Source organism: Acartia tonsa, chromosome 6, assembly GCF_053477335.1.
Source record: "Acartia tonsa isolate MP-2025a chromosome 6, ASM5347733v1, whole genome shotgun sequence".
Taxonomy (NCBI): domain Eukaryota; kingdom Metazoa; phylum Arthropoda; class Copepoda; order Calanoida; family Acartiidae; genus Acartia; species Acartia tonsa.
In genome coordinates this window covers 42,791,742-42,815,352 of record NC_137265.1, presented here as the reverse complement: position 1 = coordinate 42,815,352, position 23,611 = coordinate 42,791,742, and the positions used below count along the sequence as shown (strand labels likewise).

Below are 23,611 nucleotides of genomic sequence, written 5' to 3'. Positions count from 1 at the left end.
GTTAGAAATAAATTTTAAACATCAATAATCTTTAACGAAAATTTTGTTTTTGTCGGGAAGGGGGGAGGGGTTTTGCCTTAATTTTGTTAGTTTGAAAATAAAGAAGAGAAGAAAATTAGAGCGCAGAAATAGCATAAATTGCTTTGGGTCAAAACTAAGGTTCCTAAAATACTAATAGTAACATGGTTATAATCAATTCAAATAATAAGCTATTATACATTTTTGCAGTTTTAACAATCTACTTTTGATATCAATTATCCGCTCAGACAAGGCCATTTTTGAAAAGGAGATACATATTCTAAAATTAGTATCATGTATAATTATTAGTAAGAATAATTTATATAGGTTCTGAGTTTGGTTTTATGCCATAATATTATGCACTGTATTAGTTTATTTTCGTTCTCTCGCCTTATAAATCGTCACCTAAATGGACAAACCGACATTCAAGTTACTATAGTTTAGTATTTGATCCATGATATAAAAAATATAACAAATTGATTAATAAAAACTTATAAATTTAATCTTTCATCCTTTAAAATATCAGAGTTTACTTGCAACAGGGTTTATTCGTAGTATCTGGGGTCTTTGTATTCTTAAAGATAGTGAAGACAGGAAAATAGCCTAAACCCACCCTATAAAGACTTGAATTAAAAAACAGACTAGCCTAAAACCACCCCTAAAAAACTTACTACTTTATGTAATAGGATGTGTATTCAAAAAGAAGTATTAAATAAAATACAAAAATTACTATAAATTAGTTCTTTTGTAAAGGGTTACATTACCTATATACATTTAGTTGTGTTTTTAAACGCTAGGTGTAATTTTAAACATAAATAGACATACCTGTTTCATAAGAACAAATGTAAACTTTAATAAAATACACATTTCTTTCTGTAATTTATGTTGCAGAACATAATATGCCAAAAATAAAAGTTTTATTATCAAAAAGTTTGATCAGCTATTATAGAAAGAAATATTTAAATAAATTAATATTTAGGTACATTGTTAGACGGCCATTGTGGAAACGTTACTATCCATTCTAAAAAATTTTGTTAGAGATTAATCTCTATTGAAACACCCCAACTATCCATGTACTCTGCATAGCAATTCCGAAAGGACATGTATGTTAAACTTTATTACGTAATTGTGAAATATATTTAATCCTTATAAAGTAAAGATTGCTGTGCGCTTGTGTGTCGCCCCTAGAAAAAAATGAACCTCCCTACAAAAAAATATTATTTTCTTTTTAAGTAGCAGTGGGGGGAGAATTCACCCCCATAAATCATCATTAGAGATACACATTACACATCAAACTATCGACCATTTAGATCGCTGCGTTACTCTACATTTCATTGCATTACATCTACTGTCTGATTTGTTGAGCTTTGCTTTTATGGATGTTGTCATTCTTTTTAATATTCTTCCTGAAAAGAAGTATCCAGCTATTTTATTTGTGTTTCAGTATACGTAGGGATTCGAAACCGACTGATATCCGCTGGATTAGAATTATTCTCCTCAGCCATACTTATGTAAAGCATCGTATTCCAGACAATTTTTCACGAATATTGAAATTAATACTAGTTCCGCGCTTTAAAAAATGGTTTCAATCTTACATTTTTTTTATTTAATATCTGCCGAAAGCTGTCTGTAATACGATGCGATAAATAACTATTATTTCATTAAAATATAAATTAACTGTCTTAAGGCTATTTAACTTTATAAATCAAAACTTCAGAAGGATTTTAGTTTGTTCTTTTACTTAATTGTCTAAGTTTGATAGCCAATAGATTTCTGTCAGAAAGAAGTCAAATTCACCAGAGAGAGGAAACAAAGGGCTGTTTATCGCAGTTTTATATTACAGTTTTCTTATTCGTTGGTTTTTATTGATTTTTGATTTATTGATTAAGTTGAGTGTCTAAACGTTTTAACCACCAACATGTAATCAGGGATAAATTTGTGTATAATCATTGGGGATTTACATCAATTTATTGGCCATTTACCTTTAGATCTCTGGATAATTTGACTCAAAGGGCGTGCCACGATTTTATCAGAGAGGGGTGAAGATTATTATTTGTAACCCCTTTACTGTAATTTTACCCACGTTTTTATGAGGGTTTTTGGGGAAGATTATCCAAGTGAGGGGGTAGTGCAACCCAAAATGAAAATGTTATATAATTAACCTACCACCCTACCCCCATTAAACCTAAATTCACTTACTGAATTTGGGGGCTCGGAAGCCCTAGGACACTAATATAACTTTTTTCCCACAAATAATGGCAACTCTCTTAACTAAGGGTAAATTTGTTAGGGGGTAGAAGGGGTAAAATCTAACATATATTTCACAAATTTATTTTGAGGGATTATTATTCCTTTATTCAATTCTAGACATCCCTTTAACCCTGGATTTGCAATAAAAAAGCAATTCTTTCAAAACAAAGCAATATTTGTAATTTAGTTCTCTAGTTTTACCATTTCTTTTGTATTGTTTCATCTCTTAGAATCTACGTTCAAAATTATGTATGTAATAGTTTAGTAGTATGAGAAATGGATATCATCCTAGCGGATAAGTATTTTGTTGTTTTTGCCCTCCCTAAGTCTAAAAAGATAAAGCTAGCATATTCAGTTGCACTTTTTAGCAAGCAATCACTTTTCTATAATTATTAAAAGCTAACTTTTAATCTTAATTTAGGCATGTTGGAATTGTCCTATCATTTTCAAAATTTGTATGATGATTCCTGTAACAGTTATATCCAAATAGAAAACGTAGCATATCTATAATCATTCAACTAGAAAGTCCGTACGTCCATATATGATTAATGCTGGTTTCTACCTTTTTGGCAACAATATTTTGTATCCTATTTACGGATATTTGGCATAATGATTCTTAGGACAATAAAGTGCAATGTTATAAGCAAAGCATCTCAATGAATAACGCCTAAAATGTAAGTATGTCCTGAAACAATATTCTGTATTTAGTCAATTTGCAACAAATTTAACTACCATTTTGTTTAGCCTTATAGATTAATACTCTGCTCATTAAGTTTTGACACTGATCAGGTGTTTATGTTCCTTTGTCTCACCGTTTTATAGATGTTGGCATCCTTGTTAACTAATAAATAAAAACATTTAAGGTCCTCTAGTTTATTGTAATGCTGCTATAAACCTAAAGGTTTTTAGTACCTAAGCTTTGCCGTGAAGCTTCATACATATGGTCGGTTAAGGGAAGGTTTGTAACTATTTTGAGGGAGGGTATCTCCATCCTCCCAAGAAATATTATCCTAAATAACAATTGAGGGTCTGTTAAAAAAACTAAAATCAAAAGTGGATAGTCAAGCACCCCTCCTCTTCCCTCTTCCACCTGGATGCCTCTAGGTGCGTAGCCGCTTTAAGTTATAGGGTGGTACAAATAAACTAATATGTAAATTGGAGCAATATCAAAGAGTAAAGAAGGAATGAAGAGAAGGATCTCGTATTACTCTACCTCTCTGGTAACTTTAACAAAGAATATCCAGTAAGAGAGTTTACAGTCACATACGGAATATCAAACAATAATGTGAAGTGGCATTTTTTATCTTTATATAAAAGTAACAGGATGTCTCTAATTACCCAAGATTCTTGCTAACCGCTCGGACGAAATGGTTCTTCTTTAAAGTGAAGCTTTATATCTAAGCAAATATTTGTCTCTCCCAAGAGAAATGTCCTCTAAATAAATAAATACCTCTACCCTATCTTATTTGAACTTTCTGTTTTTAAAAAAATAAATTATTAGAGAAGGGTCGGATTCAACCCCCCTCACCTTCCCCCTAGATATCTAATTTGTCTTTAGGGGAGAAGACGTCAGTTCGTGGTAAAGAAAAAAAGTTAAGTTATAGACAATTTTTAAAAGAAATATAAAAAAATTACAATAAGTTTTTTTAAAAATGTAATTCATTGAATAAAATATTTTTAACCAGCAAAGTGATTTCTTACTTTTAGCCTTCCTTTAAATCTGCACGGCAATATGCAAGGCATAATCAAATCCTAAAAATAAAAGTATGTCCTTTTACTGTATCCTGTATTTACTCAATTTTGCAACAAATTTATGAACAATTTTGATTGAACTTAAAAATTAATGTTCTGCTTATTAAATTCTAACACCCTACAGGAGATATTGTTCATTTTTTCATTCTTCTTATTTTAAAGTTTCGCTTTTATGGATGTTATCATCCTTGTTTTTACTTTAGAATTTAAAGCATTTATAAGCTGCAAAATCTGTTCTTATGTTTTCAAGAGATTAAGATAAAATGGATGAGTTTTTGGAAACCTCTGAAGAATTCTTGGTTGATTGTTTTGGATCAAACTCTTCTTGTTTACAAACCATTAATGAAACAGAGGTAAACTTTTTGATTATATAGTAGAATGTGGGTGGCATCTCTGGGTTTTGGTCCCCCGCAGGGGTTGGGCATATAACTAACTTTGCCTCTTATTTTAAATTTCTTCAAAAATAAGGAGGCAAATTTTCAAAATAATAGGATGTTATTCTATGTTTCTTTATTGCTTTAGGTCAGTAGGTTTTAATGGGTACTGACTAGCCTCACCACATGTATAACACTGCCAGGGGTTAGGTATAGGAAAAAACTACTCCCTCGCCCCCCCCCCCTCCCCTCATTATTTTCATTACATTATTTACATTATAATGATAAGGGGTTGCGATTTATGTTTGATAGGCATGTTGAGGGAAAGTGCTGAAAATTTTTTCAAAATTTTTTTTTAGATTTTTGTTGACGATTCTGCACCCCTCTTTCCAATCGAAAGGTAATTAATTAATTACATTTTTTCTATGTTTTTATTATTAAAATTTTAAGAAATTTGGAAAATAGCTTTCCCTAAAAATATCTTCCGAGCATAGAACCCCTCGTTATTTCAAAAAATTAAAATAAAGATGCTTAACCCAAAAAAAAACTATTCCTCTCCTGCACATTTTAATTTTTCAAAATAGATTTTCAGTCCTCGACTTGAAACTTTAAGAAAACGGCCTAAAATCATCACTTAATGTTCAAAATAATATATATATGCAATATTATTGATATCGTTTTAGAAGATATTCATTCTCTAGTATAGGAAATATTAATGATTTTGTTTGTTACAGAGGTTCTTTTATCTACACATTCTTTAGTATTATGTATTCCACAATTATTTTAATAGGTAAGAAATAATTAGGAATAATATCTCAACCAACGAGGGGATCGCTTCTTCTCCATTTAATTTCAATAAAAAAATTTCTAGTCCCTTCTCAAAAATCTAACCTTGTGGGAATTTTAAAACAATAAAACTATCAAATATAACCTAAAATTAACATTTAAAATTATGAAAAAGTTTGTGAAACAAAATGAATTGCCAGTATTTTTATTATAAACTTAAAGTTATCATTCTATTTTAGAATTACAATCTCTATCTGAAGTTGATATCATAATAACATCACAAAATTTTAATTTTTAAAAGATAGGAAATCATTGTTCTTGTTTCTCGATAGACATCTTGATGTGATATTTAAAAGAACCAAAACCATCCAAAAGATTTAGGAATCTAAAGGAAATAGAAAATAGGTGATGCTTATCCCCAATGATGATTATTAGTTGACAGTTTAGAATCATCTCATTACAATGTATTTGAAGTACTTGACGTTTCAAGGCCAAAGAATAAGATAAAGTAGTACCATTGTAATTTACAGTCCAATCTCCTCCCCCACTGCATAAATTTTATTGGTTTCTTTATAGTTTTTTTTTATCGAAGACAAAAAATTAAGGTTTATAAGGGGTTGAATTTTCAAAATTTCATATAATTGACGAAAATTAAATTTCAGGAGCTATTGGAAACATATTTACCATGCTAGTAATCTACATCTCGAAGTAAGGTTTATTTCTAAAAGGAATGATAGTATCCAAGAACAGCGAAGAATTTTGGAAATAGGATAGACAGACAATTTTTTTTCTTTGCTATTGTGTCTTTTTGGGAATGCATCCTATTATACAGATTAGTAAGGTTTATTGTCTGATCTTCAATATCTTGTTAACGTTAGCCACAAAATTATCCATTTTGTGAAAGATTCACATAGATTATTGGATGGTTTTAGACTATTTTAATTTCTAACTATATAAAAAGCTACCATTTCTATAACAATATGAGATATTCTTAAACTTGTGTTTTACAAGAGTTCTAATTTGTTTCTTTAGATCAATGCACACAGTGACCAACATTTACATTGCTAATGTTGCTTTCTCAGATTTTATCATTTCCATTTTGGCAACTCCGTTTCAGGCCATGGTAAGAGTTTTAAATTAAATATCATTTATGACGGTTTGTTTGAGGAAACAAATAATTTTGTCTTCATCATGATAAACTTTAAGACAACATTTACAATTTTAAGCTTTTAAATCATGCTGTTATTATGATCAATCTCGTTCTATTCAAGTATTCTTCATGTCTAAACTCTGTGGGGGCCATAACCCCATGAGGGCTACCCTATACTAAACATAACCTTACCTGAACTAAAGTAAAAATTCTGCATCACCTTCACCAAATTGTCATCTATTTCAAAATAAGGAGGGGGAAATGCTGTTCGAAAGTGAAATGGAAACTAGTTCAATATATATATTTTTTTTCAAGTCATATTTTCATTATTCATTATTATTATAATTTTGTTTCAGGCTATCCTTGACCAGAGATGGGATCTGCCAGAAGTAATGTGTAACCTTTGTCCCATGGTTCTTAATCTTTCTGTTAATATTTCTATTTTCTCTATGACTTGTATCAGTGTGGATAGATATCAGGTTAGATTCAATGTGTTTTTAGTTTTTTTTTGGGGGGGAAAGGGGTTATAACTTTATTCCCCGTAACGCTTTGAAACCGATTTATATCCGATGGATTATAACCGGTTCTTGGTCATACTGAAAATTTAAGTCTTGCATCGTATTATATCTAGTTTTCTACGAATAAAAGAATTTAGAAACATAAAATTAAAACCAGTTTTTAGCCCGTGCCTTCGGCATTCCTGGCAAAAGAATGGTTTAAATCTTATAATTGTACATTTTATATCCGCGGAAAACTGTTTATAATACGTTGCGAGAAATAACAATTCTTTTTTTTCTCCGATAGAAAATACTTTCTCGTATTCATTCGAATCCGGTCGATAGGAACCGGTTCTCATCCATACGAAAAAACTATGTCTATCATCGTATTATATCCAGCTTTCTACGAATATAAAAATATACAATCATAAGATTAAATCTAGTTTTTTTTAGCCGGTGTCTTCGGCATTCCTGGCAAAAGAATGCTTTAAATCTTATAATTGTACATTTTATATCCTCGGAAAACTGTTTATAATACGATGCGAGAAATAACTATTCTTTTTTTCTCCTATAGAAAATACTTTAAAATATTCCTTGGAGCAATAATACAAAACTCCTTTGAAAAAATTCCACCAGGAAAATATTAAGAGTGAGGAATAGTTATTTCTCGTATCGTATTATAAACTGCTTTCCGCGGATATAGAATGTACAATTATGAGATTAAAACTAGTTTTTTTAGCTCCGGGGTGCCGATGGCACCGGCTAAAAAAACTGGTTTTATTCTTATGATTGTACATTTTTATATTCGTAGAAAGCTGGATATAATACGATGCTAGACATAGTTTTTTCGTATGGATGAGAACCAGTTCCTATCCACCGGATTCGAATGAATACGAGAATAGTTATTTCTCGCATCGTATTATAAACGGCTTTCCGCGGATATAGAAAGTACAATTATGAGATTAAAACTAGTTTTTTTAGCCCCGAGGTGCCGAAGGCACCGGCTAAAAAAACTGGCTTTAATCTTATGATTGTACATTTCTATATTCGTAGAAAGCTGGATATAATACGATGCTAGACAAAGTTTTTTCGTATGGATGAGAACCGGTTCCTATCCACCGGATTCGAATGAATACGAGAAAAGATGTTATCTGATTTCTTACTATTACTAAACTACAATTATTTATAATCTTTGTGACTTATTTTTGCTTTGAAAACTTCTGGTAATTTGTTTTTTTTTTAATTCAGGCTATAGTCGATCCATTTAATCACAAACCAAGGAAAAGAACAGCATTTATTATAATTTTTGTGTAAGTATTTTTTAAAGAAAATATTCCATTATGGTCCTGAATCTGAAATTTTTTTTGCTCAATTAAAACCAGTTCTGAGCAATTTTTAAAAAATATTTATCATTTAGTATTTTATACATTTTATCCAAAAAAAGCATTTGATTAATTTGTAATGTTGCACTTACACACAAGTTTGAAAATTAAATAATTTTAAAATTACTGAAAAAATATATGACTGCACTTAAAATTTCTTTTTTCCATTTTAATGCAAATTTTTTTTTATTATAGAATCTGGACTATTTCAATAGCTTTAGCTTTGCCCCATGGTTACTATTATAAGGTAAGTATGATCCTAATGCTGCTATGTCGGGCTTCTAATACTAATAGTAAAATGCAAAACATCAAGTTAAAATAGACGACACCCTAAGGTCTTTGGAAAACCAAAGAGGACCTCTCTAAAAAGTATTAGTAATAAAGTATCAGAAAATTACATCCAAAAATTTTAGTATTTATAAAAAAGAAAGATATAAAAAAAGATTTCATAAAAAAGCCTAGAATTTTTTTAGATAAATTGAAAATAAAGGATGTGTGTTAGTTTATCGTATGTTTGTTTTAGTCTTTAAGTCAGGTCAGGTTAGATTACATTGGGTATAAGGTAGGTCTATACAATTGATTTATATTTATATTTTATCTATTTTAGTTCACCATAACAGAGATGGACAATATTATAAAACCTTTTTGTATGCTTGTCACCTCAAATACGCTTTTACCATTCTACACCTTCTTTTTAATATCTTCAGGTAATATTTTTAAACAATTCTGTCTGTCTGTTTGTCCTTCTGTCTGTAACGATCATTGTTTCTTTAGTACTTAAAAATAGTTTTATATAACTATAACCTTTAAATACACCTTCTTAACATCTTTAGATAGTATTTTTACTTAAATCTATCTGTCTATCGCTTACTTTGTCTCATCAATAAACTAAAAATGGTTTTTTGTAAGTATGGATTATTTCTTTCCTTTTTCTCTCTCTCTCTATCCTCTCCCAATATCTGCTACAATGGATTTAAATCAATGTTGTTTATATTTTTAGTCATGACATACTTTCTACCGTTGGCTATAACTTCATTCTCCTATGCTTCAATTTGTGTCAGGTTACTTTTATATTTAAGCTTGATGGAATCGTCACATCAGTATGAAACTTAGCAGATTTGTGATTGTTTAGTATGTGATTCTCGACCATAAATGGCGTGAAACTACCCTATAGAAGTAACCTAAATAACTGTGGTTCCATTTTTAATTTACAATTTCAAGTTAAAGGGTTGTGGGGATGGTGCAACTTTGGGGATCCCAGAGGATAGAGGCAAACCCTTATATAAAAGTTTCTCATAGGCCCATAACTGTTTTGAGAGAGGGCTCCCACCCTCTCAAGAGAAATCGTCTCTAGAACCTTTTGAACATTAAAAAAGCCTCTCAAGACTAACCGATAAAGTAACATAGCCATAATATTACTATTAAAAGCCCAATAATGTTCATAAAATATGAACAGAGCAATTTTACATAATCTGAAGGTGGACCACAAACTTATTTCAACAAACAAGGGTACTGTAACGAATGTATAGAATCTAGAGGGTTAGGACTCGAATTGGAGCTGGAAAAAATCGTTTAAAAGATAAAAATAAATATAAGAGGTGGTTTATGGAATTAACTTGATGATTCAAGGGATTTTACCTTTATATCTTATTAAATTTTATTACCAGACATGACTTTTGAAACAATAATGCAATGAGACGACCAGAAAAAGTATCTTTTTGAAATTATATCCTTTTACTGCATTGCTTTAATGTAAAGAAAATGACTTTCACAAAATTGTATATTCGTATAATGTGCTTCGATAAACATATATAAGTACAAATTTTAGTAGATTTTCTCTTTTTTAAAGGCAAAGCAATTTTTCAATGATAGTTTTAGTTTATAGTATTTTTCAAAACATACTCAAAATCTTAAACGATGGGTGATTTCGTAGAGAAATGTTACTGTTTTCAATATTTTCAAAATACTAAAATAACCCTAAAAATATACAAATTCCCCGATATATTCAAACGACCGGAAATTGAGACTTCACACCTTTGTTAACATTTTCATACGGATAGAAGGGGTCAACTTATGCTAGATTTGGGATGTATTTGTAAGATACTACATATGTTCACATATCTTTACGGTCAAACATTGTCAGAAAATCATAAAAATTCCGGAAAATATTATCATACGAAGAAGGTTTATGGCCTCACTAGAATTTTATGACTTGGAATAATAAAGGTTTGGTGAATACATTTTTTTTCTATCATCACGCAATCTCGTAGCAAGATAGTTAATCTTAGTTCTTATTGCTAATTTCGCTTGTTTTTTTATTTTCATTTTGGCAGCATTTCATGCTTAATAAACCAACCAATCAAAATTAAAGAAAAAAAGTCTCCAAAGTTGTTATTTGCAACTCTAAATGTGTTAATGTTCGTTTTAGAGCTTTGCTTTTATGTATGTTGTCATCCTTGTCAAATAACATATTACAGAGTAGCTTTGTAACTAAAAATTCAAAAAATCAAAATGTTTAAAAAGGAGTAGCTTGGCTTCCGCTCTGAATGTAACTAAACAAGTATGATAACACCCTTAAAAGCAAAGCTCAGTGAATATAAAGTCAGACAAACAAATATAGAGTTAACAGCGCATTTAATATTAAAAATCATGTTGAACAAATTTTATTATAAATCTAACCAAAAAATAATAAACATTCAAATTCTCAGAGACTCAGTCATACTTACAATTAATATAAACCGCTTTCTAGGATATAGAATGTACAATTATAAGAATGCTTAAATTAAATGAAATAATCAAAATTATCATGCATTTTAAATTTGTTTCGCTTTTATGGATTTTGACAATTTGTGTATTGTAACTTATAAAAAAATTGCTCATTTGTAAACATCATATTCATGACCAACTTCCTATCATAAAGGGGAGGGGGAGGACTATATACTGTTAAAGTTTAATAAATGTATGTCTAAGCTAAGCGAGGTTTTTCTATAATTTGTGTTGGTTCTTGAGACTTGACGCGTCGGTCTGTGCATCATTAATTTAATGTATAGATATTGTATAGATTTAGAAAGCGTTGCAACTATATAATACTTACTTATAATTTTGATTATACTTATACATTTATGCTTATGTTAATGTTTGATTGTACTACCATTTCGCTTTTATGGATGTTGTGATCCTTGTTGATATAATTAAACCTTAAAAATATCCCTCACCCCCCCCCCTTCATATTTATATTTGACTTACAACTTTGGATGGAAGAAAATAATACCCTTTAGGATTTAACTTTCACTTGACCTATACTGAACTCCCCCCCCCCCCCCATCTCTTTTAGCAAAAGTTGACCGATGATCATTCATCATATATCATACATCATAATAGGGGGAGGGGAGGGATCTTTTACTTACAACGAGACTTAAATAAATATAAGAAGAGTATAAGTATTTAGAAAAAAATAACATCCTATTATATAAAGAAGTTGGAGTTTTTTGTCTTAAGCTTTAGATTTCAATAACTGCTAAACAGATTGGGTTCTCTATTCTAGGTAAGCTTCACATAATTTTTGTGATGGTTTTATGCTGTTATATTTTCATATTTAAGGTTTACGATGGTTTTAAGCTATTCTTTAGTTCTTTTTTTGCCCCTTCGAAAAAAGAGCCTCTAGATGCTAGGGGCGTAGCTGCTAGTATACATATAATAGGATATTAGTTCAGATATTTTTTAAGCTACTGACCCAAAAAAAACAAAAATAACAACACAGCACAAATTTTGCCGTTGAATGTGTGCGTCTGTTTTGATCTAGCTGAACTTTACAGGTTAGCTTCTAATAGGTAAAACCCTCTCAATATTTTTTAACATTCTTACATAAAGATCATAACAGAAATTCTTTACTGTCCCCAGGGTGTATTAGACTGTAAATTAAATTGGTACCCAAAGTTTTAAAATTACTTTATTTTATTGGTTGGCGCAAAACTTTGGGTACTTTTATTGTATTTTCATTGGTTGGTTTAAGACTATCAGTGTCCACACTTTTCAACCAATAATCTTAATCTACATATGTGGTAATTTTGTTTATCATAACTGGGGATGTACCAGGGGCATCCAAGCTTATTTTTTTTTGGGGGGGGGGGGAGGGTAAATATTTTTTTTAATGGGAGGTTATTTTTAACATATGGTTTTGTTTTCAATTCTAAATATACTACAAACTACGCTTGAAGTTAACCAGTATTTCTTGTAAAAAAAAGTAACAGGATGTCTTTATAACTTATTGTTTCTTTGGATCGATATGATTTTAACCCTATTTTATGGGGGGGGGGGGTTGAAAATGTATGAAATCTGAGTACTAAGCTTATTGAACTAGCAGAGTCACGGAGAGGGTGGACATTGGACTGTAAATTATATTAGCTTAAAAACTTTGGGTATAAAATGTATTTATCAACTCTGTGATCGTTGCTTAAAGATTATGTGACAATTTAAAACACAATAAAGTTAAGTGTCCAGACATTTTAAACTTAAATTGTAATCTAATGAGGGGTATTTTTGTTTATCATCAAAGTTCCCTTCCTGGGCCCAGCTGAGTAAACAACTGCAACATGCAACATGAGTATTTTATAATATAGCTCTATCAATATCCAGGGAGGGAGGGGACAATGGGCTGTTCATCTCACTAATCATATATTCGTTGGCTTTACAAATTTGGGGACTTTTATTAAGTTTTGAATTTTGATTGGTTTGTTCATTAAGTTGGGTGTCCAACGTTTCAACCACTATAGTAGTAAAAAAAAGGGTAAATTTGTGTATTAATATTAGCGATGTACATCAATTTATCGGCCATTGTCTTATCAATTTAGATCTCTGATCAATATCCTTGTCAACATGCAATTTTATTGGTTTATATCGACTACAAGAAGAGAAAAATTTAGGTTGCAATATCCCCTCACATTTGTTGGTCGGGATGGAAGGGAAGGGGTAAAGAAGAGGAATGGGGGAGATATAAATTTTAGCCCGCCGAATAGTTCACTTTTTAATAGAACAGGAAAATCTGATGTAATGTCTAAGTAATTATAAATCCATTTTAAAGTCGATACTATCCCAAAAAAGGACCACTGCACTGTTAAGGACATTTGATAATTAATGACACAAGTACTCAAAGTTTTATTAATAAGTTTTTTTACTCGTAGGTTAAAAAAATTGAATTGTGATTGGTAGGGTCCGAACTTGTAGTGCCCAATCTTTTTAACCAATGTTTTATATTGTATAGATTTTTATTTATAATTTTTGGTGATGTACATCAATGCAAAGTCCATTTTCTAATCCCCTCAGATTCCTGGGTATGAATCATAGATTATTTGTGTGTGTGTCCATTCCATTTTAGAGGCGCTACTACAACGGAAATATTATTACTTGGATGCTGCATCATATTTTCATGTATTCTGATAAAGTGAAACTCATAGCTGGCTAAAATAACCATACCCCCCACCCCCCAATCTACCCACTCCCCTTCTACTAGATGAACTAATGAACAATAAACGAGTTCTGTGTTAGCAAGCTAAATTAACTACAAATTTTCTTTCTCAGTATATCCATGTATATATTTCATATTATTTCATTGTTTGTCCATTTTTAAAAACCCGGAAGGCAAGTAGGGATTGAATGGAATGTAAAGTGTAAATTATACTGGTACCCAACGTTTTATAATCACGTTTTCTCATTCGTTTGCTTGGACTTATAAATGTATTATTTTTGACAAAATCATACGTCATTTTTTTTGTAAAATTGTTAAATACAGAATACTGTTTAAAGGACATACCTAACCGTAATTGACTGACATACCGACTCTAATCATAGAAAAGCTCTGCTTTATTAAAAGTAAGGTTTCAAGTTCGACCCCTTGCTCAAATCAAAACCTCAACTTCTTTTCTATTATAAGAGTCGGTCCGTACGTCTGTAACAGTTAGCTCTTTTCGTTATCAGAATGTCCGTATGTCCATTTCAAACATGTTGATTTTCAAGTTTTTCAACATCAAATTTTTATGCATTATAATTATCTGAATGATATGATTTTTGGAATACAGATTCCTAAAACAACAATGTATAATGTTATTCAGTTCTGACACTCTACAGGTGTTAATGTTTGTTTGTCCTACTATTTCAGAGCTTCCCTTTCATGGATGTTGTCATTCTGTTTTTATAACTTTTATAAATGCTCAAATTAAAATTAAAATTTAGAAAGCGTAACAACTCTATAATCGTTACCAGAATGTCCGTATTCAGTTCTGACACTCTACAGGTGTTAATGTTTGTTTGTCCTACTATTTCAGAGCTTCCCTTTCATGGATGTTGTCATTCTGTTTTTATAACTTTTATAAATGCTCAAATTAAAATTAAAATTTAGAAAGCGTAACAACTCTATAATCGTTACCAGAATGTCCGTACAACTATTTTAAACATTTTATTACTATTTTATTACATACAAAATGATATTTTATTTTTCTAAAAAAATAGCTGTTTTAAGGCATACAAAAATTATTGCATGAGAATACTGAAGGGGTTGGAAAGACAAAAGTATAAGTACAGATTCTATATATAACATATCTCCACCCATTTCCCTATCCAATTTAAATTTTAGCTAACAAAAAATAGCTATTTGTTCTGAACGGACGGAACGATCCTAATCATAGAAAGCTTCGCTTAAAAAAAAAGCTTATTATATAAGTTTTACAAGCAGAGAATCAATACAAAACAAACAGATTCTATTTTTAAAAAAAGATTAATTTTGCAGATTTGTAATTGATTGCTTTCTACCTATTCCCTAGAAAGGTCCAAGTCATGCTCTAACTAAGGATCTCACTAACCGCTGAACCAATGAACAATAAAGCTTCTTAATTAAAAGTGAAAGTTAAATTTTGTTTCTTTTAACTTTTAAAACTGCTCATATTTAAACATCAAGTTCCTATTGTAAAGATTTATGGGAAGGGGTGTTAATTATATCTACTGCTGTTAAAAACAAAGCTTTTCTATAATTGGGGTTGGTTTCACGTCCGTCCGTCTGTACATCTAGAACTGATAGATTAAGAAAGTGGAACAACTTTATAATATTAACTTATAATTCTGTTTATACTTTATTCTGATTATTCAGTTCTGACAATCTACAAGTGTTACTGTTTGTTTGTACTACTGATTCGCTTTTATGGATGTTGTCATCCTTGTTGATAAACCCTCTGATTTCCTTTATTTGGCTAAAGTTAAACAGAGTTGCCCCCCCCCCCCCATATCCAATTGAATATGATTTACTACTATTTTCTGCCAAAATAAAGGTAAAAGGTAAAACATGGACAATAATAGTTATTTCTTTCATTGTATTATAAACGGCTTTCCGCGGATATAGAATGTACAATTATAAGATTAAAACCAGTTTTTTTGGCCCCGAGGTGCCGAAGAAAAAAACTAATTCTATATTCTAATCTCCCTCCCCCCCCCCCCCCCCATAAAAAAAAGTTGCTCTTAAGAATTCATTTGTAGTTCAGGAAGGGAGCAGAGAAAATAAGAACGGCTTGTTTTTTTCCTATGCCTTGTAAAGTAAATCATATTCAATTGAATATGGGAGGGGGGGGGGGGGGGGGGGGGGGGGTTAAAAAACCCTGTGAACACACCCCACCCCTCATAATCCTATACAATAGGAAGTTTAAATATGAACATTTATAGAAACAACAAGGATGACAACATCCATAAAAGCGAAGCGCTGAACTGGTAGGACAAACGGACATTAACACTTGTATAGTGTCAAAATTGAATAATCAGATTATAAATGTATAAGAGTCGATGTAAAATTGATTATAGAGTTGCTATGCTTTCTAAATCTTACCTAATTACTGCAGGAATCACTATGCAAAGTTTGAAATCGATAGGACAGTTCTAACATGCCTAAATTAACGAAAAAAGCTATCTGTTACGGACGGACGTACGGAGTGACGGACGGACGTATGGACGGACCGACCCTAATTATAGAAAAGCTTCGCTTTTAAAAATTAACTTTTATGTGAGACAATGTTAGATATACCTTTGTAAGAATGTGTTTCTAAGGACCAATTTTTAAAAGCGAAGCTTTTCTATAATCAAGGCCGCTCCGTCCTTTACTGATATCTCTTATCATAATTTTCTTTTCTATAATTGGGGTTGGTTGCACGTCCGTCCGTCTGTACATCTGGAACTGATAGATTTTTTAGAATTTAGTCATGTTAGTATTGTTCTATTGTACAATTTAGAAAGCATAGCAACTCCAAATATTCACTTATAATTTTGTTTTTACTTAAACATTTATATTCTGATTATTCAGTTATAACAACAGACAAAATACAAGTGTTAATGTTTGTTTGTACTACTATTTTGCTTTTAAGGAAGTTATCATCCTTGTTTTTTATCTCTCATTTTATTCTTAATCCTCTCCCTCTCCCATATGTTGACCCGTTTAAGATGACCCCTTCTTAAGTTACAGTGGAGTATTATCATAAGAACCTCATAAAAAGGAGGGAAATTTTAACTGAAGATAAATTTTTTTTCTGCAGTGCCGCTACTTTACAAATACGAACTGTAAAATTACAAGTCAAACAAGATAAAGTGGTTCTTTGACAATCACTATTTAATCTGGACAACATTTTGCTTCAGTAAACAATGTTTATACTTTATAATGACGTGCATATTAAGTAAATATTAAGTAAAAAAAACCTTTCAGTGTTAAAAATCTTATCTATTATACAAATTTTATATCTATTTAAATTTTTTCATGTATATTTCAACAAAAAAAAAACTTTAGCTAGAAAATTTTTTTTGTAATATGCGAAGGTTCCGTGATCATATGAACATGCTAATTTATTTGAGAAATCCAATATTTTTTAAAAAACTCAAATTGCCCAATAAAATTAAACGGTCTAGCTAAGTTTTTGAAAGGGATAATTAGTGATTTACAACGATATCCTGGCCGTATGAAAATGTATAGCTATTTCAATATTTATAATATTCCCATTTAACCCCTTTCTTTCACACGTTTAACCCCAGTATGAAAATTAGGGAATTTAGCAATATTTGGCACCAATTTTAATATTTTGAAGCCTTAAATTAGTTTTTGAAACTAACGATATGACTGCTTTAAAACTAGAGTTCTACGTACGTCCATACATCTTGCCAATATATCCTTCATGTAGTCTTAATCGATTATATTTATTTAAAAAAGATATCAACAACCATTAGTAGCAAAGTTAAAAAAATCATAGATGGACAAAATGACAAAGTTTTAGATCAGATGTTGAGTGGTCATGAAAAGAGACGAAGAAAAAGAAAGAGAGAATAGAGTGAATTACAAAAAATCAACAGTCTATCTCAAATAGTAGCCGAGGAATCACAATTTACGATGGATAGACAAGGTTAACTATAAGGAGGATAAATGAGAAATGTTTATATAGATTCAGATATATAGTAATTCACGAAAAACAATGTTTAATGTTATCTTGTTATCTGTGCTAAATATGTAGATAACTGTTCTTGTTAATTTCCAGATTGCGACAATCTCGGGCCCCGGGAGAAAGTACAAATGTATCAAGAGCTAATAATAGGAAAAAGGTGAGTGAAGTGTATAGAAAAACACATTATGAAATATTTAGTAATTTTTGAGATAAAGAAATAAAAATGTAATCAAGTTTTTTTTTATATTATGTTATACTTTTTTACGTGATAAACAGCTATTTTTGTTGAACACCCTGCAAGTATATTTTGAATTTATCATATACAGGGTGTTCCAAGTTAATCTGTGTCAACCACTTTTAAGACAACAGCAAGTAGTATAACATATAAACAATCTAAACATCTAAAAAAAATTATGATTGATATTTGTTCATTTTGTCGTAAACTGAAAAACTTATTTTTATTTTGGGACACCATGTGTTTAGGTTGAGAAAACCTTGGTGATTGTAGTGGCTTTGTTTATATTTTGTTGGACACCCTACACCGTTTTCTTTATCATGACTTCAAATGAGGTATATGATTTAATTTTTAAGAGGAACATTCTTTACAACAAGTGTATGTCTTAAAACCGCTAATAGCACATTTTACATAATGACTTAATATAATCATTACACATAATTTTAGATTTTTCTTGTCCTTTTTAGCTGCGCTTCTTAAGTGTGATCCTTCTTGTTCTATTATTAATCTTCTTGATATTACCTAAACCTTGAACCTATATTTAAAAATTAAATTTTAATATAATTTTTAGGACATTTTAAGATACAAGTACATTAATCTAATATTCTTGGTAAGTTTTGATCAAATTGTTCTATTTAATACTTCGAATTAAAGTTATTAGGAATCTGTTACCATCAATAGAGAGACAAGTCAAATGATTTCTCGCTCTCTCTTTATGATAGGAAAAAAACTTACATACAGTCCCTTTATTTGAGGCAGTATATGTTTTAATCAAATAAACCTACCACTTACTTTAAATTGATTGAAAAATATGTTTTAAAAACCCTGCGGTAGCTTTTCCTTGCTTGCTACTTGCCGTTTTAGTCTTTAGGCCCCCCTTTTTCTTACAACTTAACCTGATTTGAGCATATATAAGTTAACTCTAATTTATTCTAAGAGAAATAGAAATAAGTTTTAAATGTAGAATAGTGCTGTGAATTGGAGATGCGATCCTCAATTTTCAAATTCTTTGAACGTACATATAAGACTTTTACAGAAATGCTTCGCATCCACAACTATCTATCTATGCTTGATATAAAGTCAACACTTTATAGAGCAGATTATGAATATTTGATTGACGTGTGCCCCGCAATTATCCAGTAGCAATCAGGCGCAAGACACAATTACTTTAGCTAGGCCCAAGGCATTATTTGTATCCTTTTATGCATTCATAGGCCTATCTCTACCTATATGACACCATATATGGGTAACGCTAGCCTATTCATGGTAATTTGTATGTGATTTGCTAATAGTATATGTTTATTAAAGACATTATGTTTATTGTTAAAGTAATCATGTAAATAATCAGTACAAATATGTATGCCTACAACCATGCCTGATTTACGTCACATATTAACATACAGACATTTAATTGTACAGACAAACACTAAGATCCTGGTCCAAAGCTAATGTTATAGCATGTACCTCTTAAATTTAGTTAGTTATTTATTGACTCTCCTACCATCAACTTCTCTTTCTGGCTTTAAAAGGTAATGACTTAGTTGTTTGGCATGCATTGTAGTTTAAATTTAGGCCCCTTAGTACTTAGCATGAATTGAGCTTAGGCCTTATGTTAGAATTCTAACACTTAGCACAATTCACTGCTTGGGACTTAGGGCACATTTCTGTCCTACTCTACTTATAATTTTAACACTTATCCTGTAAATATTTTCATACTTAACTTATGCACTTGTAATATAAATACACTTTATAGAAACATTTTCCTTCCTTAATACTTAATATACTTATATAATTCTGATCGAATATCAAAACCAACCATTTATTCTTAGATTAAAGCAACATAATACTTCACGTGGGTCTTTTGTTGAGCTTCCACCAGCTCAACCAAATTCGTATTATACTTGTGGGAATAGAGGGTTAAGCATTCTAAACAAACGAACCGACGATGAGAATGTCTATGTGTATTGCAGTAAAAGTAGGTTTTTAGTAGTACTCATAGAAGAGCGGTCTCCATACCTAAATTTGGACAAACGCCCCATTCGCACACACAATGGTGCAACTTACCGGTTGTATCTTGGAAAATTTTACTTCATAAATTTTTTTTTCTTTTTTTCCTTACCGTACCCGAACCGCCTAAGGCAGGTATTTTTACCAAAATCGAATAGTTGTAGTTATGGCAAAATCGGATTTTCCAAAACCTGTGAAACTATTTGAGAGCAAGGTTAGGACTATGAGGCGTTTGAAGAGATAGGGACTGAAAGGCACGACACAAATGCAATTGAGAGCCTCGTGTACGAGCAGTTGCACTAGCTGACACTCTAGAGGCCCTAGAGAATGCTAGCATATTTGTGGCCATTGGTCGCCGCCCTATAAGGACACTCGCACTGGTTGACACTCTAGAGGCCCTAGAGAATACCAGCACACCGGCACCTCCATGTCCGCCTCTCTTTAGCAAAACACTTGAGTTGGAATAATCTATGATCGAGCTATGTGCAAAGTTTTGATTTTCGGACTTAGCCAGATTTTTGAAACTTAGGAGTTGTGCTGGGTGGCGGAGTATATATATAAATCTTCGGACTTAGTATGATTTTTACTTATTCGGAAATTCTCTAAGTGTTGAAATACTTGAATCTTTGATACTTAAACCAGAACTTATTAAGAATCGAGCATGGAGTAACTTTTCATTTATAAGCTATCAAAATACTATTTGTAAAGGACTATTTTGAACTGCCTTATTAAATGAAAGCTTAGGAGCAAATCTTATAGAACACGGGAAACGCTGTTAGTTGGGATACATATTGTCTTTGGAGCCATGTTTCTGAAACAATATGCCGAAAGCAGTTAGTACTCTTGAGTCGTAGTAAAGGGCCAAAAGATTATTACAAACTTGTAGCATTTAAACTCAAGTTAAATTGTACTAATACTTTGGTACCGTTAGAACCGATTTTCTGAGATTTGCACTTACTTATACATGCATAGGTCTTATATTCCTAATGTAATTCTGATTTATATGCGGACTTATCAAAATAACTATTTTCTCCTAAAATCTGAGTTAAACAAGAAATTCAAAGTCTCAAAGATATTCTCAACATCGATCGGTTAGAATAATATAAGTGGTGCATTATTTGCCAAATGTACCACTTTTCTGCACTACCTCTCCGATTTTGTTAATACTCTATATTTTGGTCCGTTGGGTCATTCAAGGATGCTGGATGGCAAAAAAAAAGTTTCAGAGTCAATGGATGTCTAGATATCTAGCTATCTATGAAGGTAGGTAACAAAAATGTAAAAAACACCCATTTTTTCACAATTTTAAAAATTATTTTTTTCATCAATCTTACATCCAATCTATACATTTTATACACCAAAATGATCGTTTATTCATGTAAAAAGCGCACATAATGCTATTTTGGCCAAAACTCTAATTTTACAGGGTGTCCAACAAAAAGTGTATTTTGGATATCTAGCGTAATACCCAAAATACCTGTCCGAAAAAAATCATTTTTTTTGGCTTAAATCCTGTGTTTTATCTGTGTGCATATGTGGTATATAACGGTTTGGACCACCCGGGACTATAAGGTTGTCAAATTTCACTTTTGGACACCCTGTAAATGTGATTTTTGCGTCTGTAGAGCTAAAACTTGGTCCAAATTGGCTATTTTTTTCAAATTACTCTAAAATGTGTCTTAGTATGTTTGGCCATAGTGTTTTCTGACCAGATCAATATTTTCATATTTTTTGGACACCCTGTATTTTCAAAAAAAGAGAAAATTTTTTTTTGTTTTTTTTTAAATATTTTTTCTATTTTTAAGTTACTTAAAACTGTCATATAGATACAGTTTTTGACTAATAACAATAATATTTGCCTATTTTACAATTTTTTACACTTTTGGGACACCCTGTGCATGTTTTTGAAAAATGATGGTTTTTGCCCATTTTTGGGGGGAAGGAGTCGTTTTAGGGCCATAGACTATTTCTTCATTTTTGTTGAACTTTTCAAGACACATCATTTGTTATTTATGCAAAAACCGCAAAAACCGAACCGTTTTGCCGTTATTCACCGCCAAATTCGGAATTTTTTTACGTTTTTGCCGTTCCGGAGGTTGTAATGAGCATTTGTGGTAAGAAAACGTTGATTTATCAAGATCCCTCTTAAATACTTTTATTTAGGTAATTTAATTTACTAAATTTCATATTAAGTAAAATTTTTTGTGCAGCTAACCGTTTTTCGTCGAGATGGATTTCAATTGTTAAAACAAGAAAATTAAGTGAATATAACATAAATAATTGCTATAACATAAGTGATAAAAGAAACATAAATCATGTGCATTTAAAATTCCTTTTGACAAAAATCGGTTGGATATACAAAAAAATTTACTTCACATGAAATTTAGTAAATTAAAATGCCTAAATAAAAGTATTTCACAGTTATCTTGATAAATCAACGTCTTCTTACCACAAATGCCCATTAGAACCTAGGGAACGGCAAAAAACGTAAAAAATTCTGCCTTTGGCGGTGAATAACGGCAAAACGGTTCGGTTTTTGCGGTTTTTGCATAAATAACAAATGATGTGTCTTGAAAAGTTCTACAAAAATGAAGAAATAGTCTATGGCCCTGAAACGACTCCTTCCCCCCAAAAATGGGCAAAAACCATCATTTTACAAAAACATGCACAGGGTGTCCCAAAAGTGTAAAAAATTGTAAAATAGGCAAATATTATTGTTATTAGTCAAAATCTGTATCTATATGACAGTTTTAAGTAACTTAAAAATAGAAAAAAAAATTTTAAAAAAACAAAAAAATTTTTTCTCTTTTTTTGAAAATACAGGGTGTCCAAAAAATATGAAAATATTGATCTGGTCAGAAAACACTATGGCCAAACATACTAAGACACATTTTAGAGTAATTTGAAAAAAATAGCCAATTTGGACCAAGTTTTAGCTCTACAGACGCAAAAATCACATTTACAGGGTGTCCAAAAGTGAAATTTGACAACCTTATAGTCCCGGGTGGTCCGAACCGTTATATACCACATATGCACACAGATAAAACACAGGATTTAAGCCAAAAAAAATGATTTTTTTCGGACAGGTATTTTGGGTATTACGCTAGATATCCAAAATACACTTTTTGTTGGACACCCTGTAAAATTAGAGTTTTGGCCAAAATAGCATTATGTGCGCTTTTTACATGAATAAACAATCATTTTGGTGTATAAAATGTATAGATTGGATGTAAGATTGATGAAAAAAATAATTTTTAAAATTGTGAAAAAATGGGTGTTTTTTACATTTTTGTTACCTACCTTCATAGATAGCTAGATATCTAGACATCCAGGGAGTCTGAAACTTTTTTTTGGCCATCCAGCATCCTTGAATGACCCAACGGACCAAAATATAGAGTATTAACAAAATCGGAGAGGTAGTGCAGAAAAGTGGTACATTTGGCAAATAATGCACCAAGTGTAAACAAATTACTTTATGCAATCAGCAAAAGTTCCAAAGATCTCCTGATACTCTGAGCAAAATATTCCACTTTTTGGACTTAGCACCGTTCTATTTCTTTTGTTACAGAGAGAATTTTGAATTTCTGGACTTATAGTAATTTTTATGAAAATGTGAACTTGGTTGGAAATTTACCAAATTTGGACTTGTAATAATTGCAATTTTTCCAACTAGATTAACAAATTTCATTTTCCACACTTAAG

The 23,611-nt window shown here is 31.1% G+C and overlaps 1 protein-coding gene across 1 annotated transcript in view; it reads left to right on the top strand.

Annotated features, from left to right (window-relative positions):
• Nucleotides 1-4,245: 4,245 nt before the first annotated feature.
• LOC145323114 (neuropeptide Y receptor type 2-like) overlaps nt 4,246-23,611 on the top strand; it is a 23,116-nt gene continuing 3,750 nt past the window's right edge. Inside the window, exons 1-13 of the mRNA XM_080165500.1 lie at nt 4,246-4,373; nt 4,754-4,794; nt 5,129-5,184; nt 5,843-5,888; nt 6,213-6,303; nt 6,687-6,809; nt 8,076-8,137; nt 8,405-8,456; nt 8,817-8,916; nt 9,210-9,270; nt 17,761-17,824; nt 18,151-18,237; nt 18,474-18,512. Coding sequence (XP_080021626.1) covers nt 4,284-4,373; nt 4,754-4,794; nt 5,129-5,184; nt 5,843-5,888; nt 6,213-6,303; nt 6,687-6,809; nt 8,076-8,137; nt 8,405-8,456; nt 8,817-8,916; nt 9,210-9,270; nt 17,761-17,824; nt 18,151-18,237; nt 18,474-18,512 — 912 coding nt within the window. The 5' untranslated portion in view covers nt 4,246-4,283. The remainder of the gene's footprint in view (nt 4,374-4,753; nt 4,795-5,128; nt 5,185-5,842; nt 5,889-6,212; nt 6,304-6,686; nt 6,810-8,075; nt 8,138-8,404; nt 8,457-8,816; nt 8,917-9,209; nt 9,271-17,760; nt 17,825-18,150; nt 18,238-18,473; nt 18,513-23,611) is intronic.